Here is an 11,053-nt window from a genome sequence, read left to right on the forward strand (position 1 = left end):
TCCTTTTCCTTCCCTTTCCTTCCCTTTCCTTTTGTCTTTCAGCTTTCAAAGGCTGTGCCCATGTGTTTCTAAGAGTCTGGGGTGCATCCGTGACATATTCTGCATGGCTACAGCACCAATGAAAACCACAGACTAGAAACATGTGAGTCAAAATCAAGTGCCCATTTTGAAACAATCTCCTGATCTTTTGATTCTTCTGGACAAGTTATGACTAGGGACACATCAGTCTGTCTCCAGCTTACCTCCAGTACTTATTTCCAGTAAAAAAGAGAGTTTTTCCAGTGTCTTTAATATGGACAGCTGCATCTATTCTTTTCATTTCTTTTGGAAATCCCATTTCATATATCTTTTTAGGAAAGTCTTCAACTATGTCATAACCATTCAAAGCCCAGACTTTCTTTCCTGAAAATAAAACCAAAGTATGGATGAGTTTCTTGTTAAGGCTCAGCTTTGAGAGCAGAATAAAATGAGGATGCCATGATCCTTATTTTCATACAACTAACAGATTCTTAGGTCACGTACTCAGCAGATGTTACACTATTCGTGCTAACTATGATCCCAGGCATCTAAGCTTAATTGTTCGTCTCCTAATCCACTGAAAATTGTATAGATTTGCACAGTGTGAAACCAACAGAGTTTATTTTTTGAGCAAGGAAGGTAGCGAGTTTTGGTTTTCTATCGATTACCTTTAAATCACTTAAAGAGCTTGATTAAATACATATAATTCTTTGCCAATAACAAAACTGAAAACTCACCCTTAAACATGAATACAAGATCTTTGATGGGATTTTCATAAGCTGCATCTATTTTATTTGGAAGCTCTGGCCAAAAGGACTTAAGTAATACCAGTTCTGCCTCAACCATCTGAGGGTGCAGTCGCCAGAAAAACCTATTTCACAAAAAGAAAAAAATATTCTATGTTTCTTGTCATACTACAGAATAGCTCATAGTCATAGTATAGTACTATACTGGAAATTAGTTCACAGAATCACAGAATCACAGAATCACAGAATTACAGAGTGTTAGGGGTTGGAAGAAACCTTGAAAGATCATCTAGTCCAACCCCCCTGCCAGAGCAGGATCACCTACAGTAGGTCACACAGGAACGTGTCCAGGTGGGTTTTGAATGTCTCCAGAGAAGGAGACTCCACAACCTCCCTGGGCAGCTTGTGCCAGTGCTCTGTCACCCTCACAGTGAAATAGTTTTTCCTAATGTTGTTGGGGAACCTCCTCTGCTCCAGCTTGTACCCATTGCCCCTTGTCCTGTCATTGGACATCACTGAAAAGAGCCTGGCTCCGTCCTCCTGACACTCCCCCTTGACATATTCATAAACATGAATGAGGTCACCCCTCAGCCTCCTCTTCTCCAGGCTAAAGAGACCCAGCTCCTTCAGCCTTTCCTCATTAGGGAGATGTTCCACTCCCTTCATCATCTTTGTGGCTCTCCCTTGGATTCTTTCAAGCAGTTCCCTAATGCAGAATATTTTTTTCATAACAGAATTTTCAACACATAGAGCCCCTTGTAGACCTTTCGTTTCCTCATAGTCACCTAGCCGCAGACCATTTCTGTCATTCGCACAGTGATCATCTCAAAAAACAGCAAACGTGAATCTTTTTATCATTTAGAGTAAGAGAAACACTGCTGTCCCATGGAAGGCTTCTGAATGTAGTACAACTTAATTCAAATAAATGTTAGTAGATGTGTGCATGTTGAAGAAAGTCTTGTGAAAAAAAAAAGCGTACAAATCATGTCAGTCTTCAGCCATATCATCCTCACTTCATATTATGGGGCAGTCAACTCTGTAACTGTATTACAAATCCTGGCTAAAAAGATATATGATGTAGTTTCTTAGAGGCATCTACATTGATTTGAGGGTTTATGTTTACTCAAATAAGAAACTTAAAGGGTGTTTTCACTTCCTCAAATTTTATCCAGTACCCACTATCCATGGCATGGCAGTCTCTTTACCTGTCCTTGAAGACCAGCATTTCTCCACGAAGTTCTGTTATTGCATCAAGTGATAAATTTGCATCACATTTTTCTGGTGTTTTGGGATGTTTTGGGTTCGGATCTTTGTCTCCAGCACCTGGAATCATATTATATAATCTAAGTCTGACAACATTCATTTCCTTTCTGTGGATCATGATAGTGAATAGGACATGAAAGAGTTCCCAAATGGCATAATGAATATAATCATAATGGGCAAACCATTTGTACTGGGGACAGTCTGTTCTCTCTTTCTCTCCTTTAAATAGAAACGTTCATGGACTTTACAGTTCAGCTGTGTTGCAAAGATGTTAAATGGATTTGCTTTCTTTATGCCAAGTTTTGAATGTCCCCCAAAAGTTTTATTCTTTCTGTGATGAAACATAGATACTTCTGTTTCTCGCTTTAAACTCTGGTTTACCTTCTCTTTTGAGGAAAATCAAAAAGTGTAAAGACTCTGCTCCCACTAAGGGACAGCACAGTGACCAACTCTCCTCGGAAGTGTTCCTTCCTTTTTTTCCCCCTCTCTGAACTATTAAATCTAAGCATCTTCTATTCCTGAAGTCTGGTTGCCAAGAATCCAGTGAATCAGTCTGAATCAGTCTTAATCAGTCAAGATCGTTGCTATTGAACATCTGCAGCTCTTTAGTAACTCTGCAGTGAATCTGTAACAGGTTATAATGACACAGGAAGTACATATTATACATTATATACTCTTACCATAGAGCTCCTGGATCCCTTGCACATCATCATCAGGAAGCACAAAACCATTTTTTCCAGTGTATGTGTAAATTGGAAACATCAGAGCTCCAGGATCTCTGGAGTGTTCAAGTCCCAGTGAATGACCAAATTCGTGGGCAGCAACGAGAAACAAGTTATACCCTATAATGAAACAGAGTAGAAGTAAATGTGTGGCATCTTGTATCACCAAAGTGGACTCGGACGTATCAGCTAACCTCTACACTGTGCCTTGGCATATGGGACAATTAAGGAGACAACTTGGTAAATGGAAAAAACTACATGTAATTGCTTGTCTTTTTAAAAATGCCATGAGTTTTGATTTAATAAGGTCTTCACTGATTGAGTATCTCATAGCTGGTGTTCAACCTAAATCTTACTTGACAATGCTGATCTGTAGGCGGATTTCTATTTCTTGATATTTCTTAGAAACACTGGAAAACTCTAGAGTGAAATCTTAGCCCTAATGAAATCAAGAGCAATTTCTGTTGGGAATTCACCTCAAGCAGGGATTCTGTATTGTCTTCAATACTGCAGAAACTAGTTTTAATACCAGGAGGGTGAAATAACAATGCTAAAAAATAGTGGATTTTTTCTGTTAAAGCTCTGTCCTGAATAGACTAAGTGAAATGCAGGTAGATGATTTGCAGCTGAGTTATAGATATGTGCTTTCTGTAGGCTTCAGCAAGGGAATTCCTATCAGCCTGTGATCAGAATTAGCTGCCCTTGAGCTCAGCAAAATGCTAAGATGACACAACATTTTGTTTGTATTGTTTTTTTTAATCACTTCACTTAGGAGGTGCATATCTTAAAATTGATGCTTGGCATGTGTTATGCTTCCATTTATGATTGGAGGCTAAAGCCACCTTCCTATGAATAGACAGTGAACATAATGATGAAACAGTAAACAGGCAAAATAAACTATTTACAAATATCAAATAGGGCAGAATTGTCCATCTATCTCCACTTCAATTAATCTCAGGAACTTCTGTTACCTCTAGAATCATCTGACCAAGCTTCATCATCATCAAAATGGGCATCTCCTCCGTAGTCTGGACCGGGGGGAAAAGCATGAGCCAGTAATCCAGAGGGTCCATCAAAGGGGTAAAAGTCTCCATGTTCTATAAAACACCATTCAGAACAATTAAATCAATTATCTTATTGACAGCAATACAATTATGAAGTAAAAATAGCTTGTTCTGTGTTACCTTTAGTGCCAAAGGAGATCATGATATCAGCTGTACCACTTCGTATTCTGGTGAAGTTAAGTGGTGTCACATCAGACCAAACTTTGAATGCTTTTTTGAAAGCTCTATCTACTTCAGCACGTCTCAAATCTGTCGTGTAATTCATAATTCTGTCAAACAGATTAACATCTCCAGTTAAATTGTGTGAATTGAAGAAAATGCATAATGCACTTTTATCTGACTACCCCTCACTGAAGTTTTTGCTTTCTTCCTCCCTTTGTTCCCATCTAAAACCAAAGAGCTTGGCAGCTGAACACGGTATTCAATAAAATAAAAATAAACATTCCTATTACATTAAAATAATTCAGAAACATCTGAAATGACCCAACAATTTTCTGTAACTGGTTTTATATGCACCAGAAGATATAGAATATGACAGATATACTCTGTATTCAAAGTCAAATTAGTAGCTTCAAACTTTTTTTATGTCCTATAAAATAGCTCATGATTCTCACTTCCCAGAGGAGGTAAATGTGATCCAAAGAGCTTTATATAGGCTAGAATCATCCATATTAAAGTAATATTTATCACCAGATGCTGAACTGATAGTGATTTCCTATTTGGAATCTGCTAAAGGACCTCAGGTTGCACCTGGTTAAAACCTCCTGTTGACGACCTTGTGGTTTTAAGGGAGAAGGAGATATCACGTGACCTTTTAGCACCGTAGCTTCCCAAGGTCAACTTTCTGAGGTCATGGGGGGCGAAATCCAAGAACAGATATCTACATCTGGACTGCGAAATGGAAGGGGAACAAGGATCAGTCCCTGCTCTCACAGCCACATTGCACAGAGTGTTTGCATCTGCTTTCCTGGACAAGACCTCCGTGAAGCAGACACTAAGCCAGGTCCAAAGTATAGCTAAGAAGTGACCTACAGATTAAGTGCTGTGAGGATGAGTAGTGAGGTGCACAATCTTAGACCCTATCCCTCATTTTTTTCGGCACCATGGATGTGCCCAGAATGTCTACAAGGAGGCCACATGAGGAGTTACTAGCTTACAGCTCACCAGCTTTCCTCCATGACAAAGTGAAATAGAAAAAGGTCATATTTACTTCCTTGGGCTGTAAGGTGGGCTTGGGGGACCTTTCCAAAAGTGGACCTGTAAGGATTTTAAACTGCGACATGAATTTTGTCAATCTCAAATGCATCTTTCTTACATCAACTTCATATACCGGGCAACCTATTGGACAAGGTACCTAAAAAGAGGATAATAATAGTCATAACACTCCAAAAGCAATTTACCTGTATGTCAAATTAGTTTTTGACCATTTGAGTTTTCTAGGGAAAAAGTTATACTCCCCCACATCTGGAACACCACATCTTGGTTTCTGCATAAGCTCATATGTTTCTTCATCTAATTTGCCTGTCACTTCCAAGCCAAAAAAAGCTTGCATTTCTCGAAGTTTAGATGCCACTGTGTTGGCACGCTTCCTCATTATGCCCGCAGGATTTGGACGGAGATCATAGTGAGTCCTGAGATAGCGCTAAGAACGAGAGAAAAAAAGTAATAAGTCTAGTTTGCAAACAGTTGTAATTACACGACTTACTATTCATAAAACATGCAAGTGAAATATTTTATACTGTACCTCTGCAAACTGAAGGTCTTTCTCTGTGAATTCATGGCTGTCTTCAAGGGGAATAGGGATTGTCAGGCAAAATGACAAACTCAACAAGAAAAAGAAGACAGCTGAAAGCCTTGATTGCATCATGTTGGATTTGTGAAGTCTGAAGCCCTGATGTTTTAGAGAGCAGTTACCTTTACTTTTATAGTCCCAAGCCAGTGAGTCACCACTTAGGGACAAGTTAGAACTTCCTTGTTGCTGAAAGTAAACATGCTTAGACGGCTGCTTTTTCTCTCCTCCCCAACACTGTGGTTTAGGCATCTGTTGCCCCAGTGAGCGTTCTGAAACCGTATCCTCGTATAAACACAGAGGCTGTGGGGAGGAACGGGCAGAAGCCAACCGCACTTTTTGAGTGTTTCACAATAACTTACACCAGCAATAACTGGCAATAACTTTGCAATAACTTACTCTGATAGAAAAACTGTCTTTCTATTATTTGATAGACAATAGAAATATATAACAAGTTTTGTGATTTTTATAAATAAATTCTGTAATTTTTCTGCAATTACACTAGTTCAACAGAAATTTTTAACTGTTGGACTAGATCATACACACTCCAACTATTAATAAATATTGCCTTGGCTGATAAGACATTGTAAATATTATACAATAAACATTATACAAGAGGATGTTACATTTCCCTATATATATATAACTAAAAAGCATTAACACAAATTTTCTTTTAGATCTTCAAAGTGACTTCCTATCTACCTTTCAGAATAATTTAATGCTTGAGATTAGGCAAAACCAGAAATGTTAACTATCAGGAAATAGTTTTGAATGTTTAAAAATATTTTTATTAGGATTAAAGCAGGTCACGTGTACAATAACTAGTTCATGCTGTTTATCTTCCTCAAAAAATATGAATATAATTTACTTTATGAGTGGAGCACAGCCACAGATCAAGACAGTTGCTACTCTAAGAGAGGCAGTCTACTAGCTACAGCTAGGTAACGAATTTGTATGTCTAGAATGACAGAAATATGTGACTTTGAATTACAAGGTGGGTAGTAGGGTAAATCTGGAATCATGGCAGAAATGGGCATTATTATACTCCAAAGGTTAAAGATGATCTCTGTCTCCCTAGGGTCACTCCAATCTCAGGTGCTGCTACCACATGCCCATAAGCGCAGGTCCAAGGGGAGGTGCTGTTTCTGCTGAATCCACCTTCCTCTTTCACGGAGGCTGTTCTTGTATGGAAAACCTCAGGCAACTTCCTAGCAGCCACTGGTATACTCTTTCTGGGACATACCATCCTGCCATGGATGTTGCCTTGTTGACAAAACAGGAAAAGGACAAACTCAGTGAAGCTGAATGTGTAAAATCTCAGTTTGTTACTCAAACAATACTCGCCTTCTCTCCTATGATGACAAACAGCAAAAGCAAATAAAGCTGGGGAATTTTTTTTTGTCAGCTATTTCTGCCTCGCTGCCCATCTCAGACAGTGCTAAATATGGTTATGCCAATTAGGGACAGACAACATCTTTTCAGACTGTTTGTATATTTTCCTTAACATTGTTCATTACCAGCACTGAGATATTTGCATTAAGCAACGGTGGCATAAAGACTGTTAATTATCCCACCTTCTTTAGAAGTGCACTCCCCAAAAGTGCTTCAGGACAAACACTGAATCCATACTGCTGATGTTCTCGCTGCGCTGCACCCTCGTTAATGCAGACCGACAGATTATGTAAAAGTCTTATTTCTTTCCTTCTGACATCTCTGTATTGACATTTGCAGCATTGCTTTCATTAATGTTGGGGTACTCAATTACGCAGTAAGCAGAGCTTACAGTGAATTTTGCTTGCTTTGTGTGGACCTTAGGAGCAGTGGTGCTGCCTTGTCAAGGTTTTTGTGGCAGCAAGGAACACTTTCTTGAGACCGTGAAGCTTTGAGTGTCACTGGCTTGCAGAACAGTAACAGACAGATCTCAGAAATCCACAAGAAAAATGAATAGCTTAAAACTCCACAGGTAATATTCCTGTGAATTCCAAATTCTCTGAAATTAACTTTCTTGTGCCTAAGAGAGAATAATTGTATATAACCATTTGTATGTCACTGCTTTTTGCCAGATTTAACAAAAAGGGTTTTATTCTGTGTCAGGCCCTTTCTCAGCTCTGATGTTGGTATTTTTGCTTCTGAAATAAAAGAAACTGATTTCCTCACCAACCATTACTGCGAAACCCTTATCAATCCATCACATTTCATGAAAGAATAATTAGAAACTAAGTGGTTTCCGGGTTGCCTTAATAAATATAGTTTAGCTAATTGTTAATTAAAGGTGAAACCAAGTAATCAGAAACAGTATTTGAATGATATAAATGTAGAAAAGAAAAACAAATATCGAGTTGGGCACAAAAGTTGAGAACAGTGTTAGCCTATCAAACAACGCTCCAGGGACATGTGGAGCCCTGTTCTTCAATTGAAATTGATTTCTGAAACACTGCATGCAATGAGCCACCTGAGAATGGACTATGGCTGCATTGTGGTTTCTGCACGTTCAGGTGATTCCTTTGGGAGCCCTGGCCATGTAAATATACATGATCCAATATGTTTTCTTACACATTTTATCACTATTTATACTACACCAATGGCTGGAAACTGGATTTTTATATCCTCCACACACAAACTGAAGAAACACCGGTGAAGGACTGTGCAAACAAGCACATAAAAGGGCCAGTCAAAATGAACAGTATTCCCTCTTTTTCTGAAATAACATCTCAGATATAGTGTGTAATTTTTTTAAGGGGAGACAAAAAGTTTTGAAAGAGCTGGAAACCAAGTACAGACCTCTGAAGTTGCTGTTTATTACCCTAAAGCATTGACTGTTTAATGCCTCAAGCAAGTAAAGTTTTTAAAGTTGGCAATGATGAAATACAATGTCCAAGCCTGCCATTGCTGGGCTCTGTAAGATATACAATCTATGGCTCAGGCTCAAGTGATGCCACTGTCTGAGTTTGAAAAACAAAAAAAGAGTAAAAAAACTGTGAAGAGAGATGTGAATGAAGGTAAAAGCAGCCAGCAGTGGTTCACAGACCTTGTGTTGACCCCAGTGCAAACAAGCAAGCACAGAAAGTTGCATTGTAAAAGCACTGAAACCCACAAAATTGCTGAATAGCAAGATTTCAACAAGCACTGCAAAATTTCTGCAGTTCTGGCACCTTGTGAGTGTGGGTAAAGTTAGCTGGACTGACGGTAATTTTCACAGGCATAGAACAGACTGGAACAATCACGCTGGTTTTCCCCCCTCAGGGAGGAATGGATAAAGAGGGTTGGGAGATGTAGCAAGAAGAAATTAAGAGCAGCACTTAGGTACTAATTATTTGAAAGCAAGAATCATGTCAACCATATGGTTTCAACACATATTTTGTTACTGCAAATAATTGAAAGGTCTTATGTTTTGATTTACTTTCTGTGTTTGGTGCCCAAAATAGCACTATATAGTGAACATGGTGAATGATCCGTGACCCTGAAGCAGCAGACACTTCACTTAAGACAAATAAACAAAAGTCAGTGGGTCGGTTTGTTAATGTTCCTTACTGCAGGTTGTATTTCAAGTGGAACATCTCCAGTGCCTAGGGCTAGCTCAGCTTCCTCTGGGAAGAAGGATGGTATTCTGAGGTTCTCTGGGCAGCTGGGTAAATGGAGTCCCAGGGTAGTTAAAACTCAGACTCTGGCTCTGCCTCTCCAGGTGAGACTCCATCCATGGGACCTGTTACAAGAAGTGGGTCAAAGACAACTGAGAATGGTTTCCACGTGCAGCCCTTCAGCTGAGATACCAAGGGATATTACATCAACCTGCTTTTATTAAACAGCAGCATCCCTGTGCCTTTTGCTGGCAAAAATAAAATGACAAAATTGGGCTCAGCAGGGTCCAGTGCCAGAAGGAAGAAACATATAAATGTGTTTGCAAGAGCCGAAAGTCTTGTCTGAATGGATACAAGCTGGAACATAGCAGGTTCCACAAAAACATTAGGAAAAATTTTTTCACTGTGAGCGTGACAGAGCACTGGCACAGGCTGCCCAGGGAGGTTGTGGAGTCTCCTTCTCTGGAGACATTCAAAACAGACCTGGACACGTTCCTGTGTGACCTACTGTAGGCGATCCTGCTCTGGCAGGGGGGCTGCACTAGATGATCTTTTGACGTCCCTTCCAACCCCTGACACTCTGTGATTCTGTGATATGGAGGGCACTGGGGTTTTGCTGCCTTTCTGCCTACAGCACAGCACCTGCATCACCTTGGCAGGACCTGGGGGCTGCTTCCACACTGGGAGCTGCTGACCAGCACTACCTTTCTTCTGTACTCACTGAACTCCAAGGGAAGATTCAGCTGTTGTTTAAAAGAACTAAATTTAGGCACCTTCCTGGGTGCTGGGTGTCTAAACTGTCTTTATAAACAAAACTAAACCCTGATGGCAGTCCAGCTTACACTGAGGTAGACACCTTGGGATTATTTCAGCTGCCTGCATACAGATGTACAATGTTGTCTGAAGGACAGAGAGCTCTCATCAGCCCTGTGTCATATGGCACTGATGCCTTTCTTCAGGCTGCTGTGCTGAGTCCCGCACAGCTGGGCTCTGCTGACTGTCGTGGAGACCATCATCTGGTGCAGAGACACTTCAGTTTGGGTGACCTATAGCTATGCTTCAGGCCCATTTTCTGCTGATGCCTGGACAAACCAGGAGCCATCAAGTTGCAGAGGTTTGTTGTGTTGCTGTGTGAGGTGGCAGCTCTGCGGCTGGAAGTCAGCCGGGCACTGTGCAGCCCCCACCAGGACAGCGCTCCTGCTCACAGCTCCATCTAGCCTTGGAGGAATCCTGCTGATACCCAAGCTGAAAGAGAGAAAAGGCCTCAAAGAGGTACAAGAACTCGAGTTTTCTCTGTTCAGACAACTCCGATGTGGGTAGAAACTCACTGGATTTAGGAAAACTGCAGAGAAGTGAGCGTGCCCCAGTCAGCTGCTTCACGCTAAGAGCAGCTGCCAGCTCCCAGGGAGGTGAGACCACGCTCTGCTCCCCCTGACCACTCTGAACACTCTCCAGGACTGGAACTTTCTTACAGTTTTGGCCTAACCATTCTATATGAGCTACCCACAGTTTCTTGTGCTGCAGGATAAATGTAGGATGCTAAACTATCTGTTATAACTGGGCAGTTGTCACCTTCTTCACGGCACTTTTTTTTGCCTATGCAGTGGCATGTCACTAGATGCCAATCTGCTCAAGACCTGCTCATCTGCTATGCTTCTTACTGCAAACAGTGCTCCTATATCCAGGCTGAGCTATATGATTAAGGAAGATATTTATAACAGTCACTGTAACTGAAATTTATTGATTCTTGAAAGAAAAAGATGGAACCTGTAAAAAAAAAAAAAAGATAATTATTTGAAGAATGACTGCAGTCATTATGTTTTGAAATTGTAGAAGTATTTTATTCTTTCATAACAATAACTTTATTAATTTG

General features: G+C 40.3%; 1 protein-coding gene across 1 annotated transcript; it reads right to left on the reverse strand.

Moving 5' to 3' along the window:
* Positions 1-242: 242 nt before the first annotated feature.
* Positions 243-5,680, reverse strand: MMP13 (matrix metallopeptidase 13 (collagenase 3); the record flags this gene model as incomplete). Its single annotated transcript, XM_009879015.1, has 8 exons — positions 5,558-5,680; positions 5,214-5,455; positions 3,934-4,082; positions 3,721-3,846; positions 2,708-2,869; positions 1,970-2,087; positions 756-889; positions 243-402 (listed from the first exon to the last, which is right to left on the reverse strand). Coding segments are annotated over exons 1-8 (1,214 nt in total), but the record flags the coding sequence as incomplete, so codon positions are not given.
* Between the last annotated feature and the right edge of the window lie 5,373 nt (positions 5,681-11,053).

The sequence above is a fragment of the Apaloderma vittatum genome, unplaced genomic scaffold (genome assembly GCF_000703405.1).
Source record: "Apaloderma vittatum isolate BGI_N311 unplaced genomic scaffold, ASM70340v1 scaffold22511, whole genome shotgun sequence".
Classification (NCBI taxonomy): domain Eukaryota; kingdom Metazoa; phylum Chordata; class Aves; order Trogoniformes; family Trogonidae; genus Apaloderma; species Apaloderma vittatum.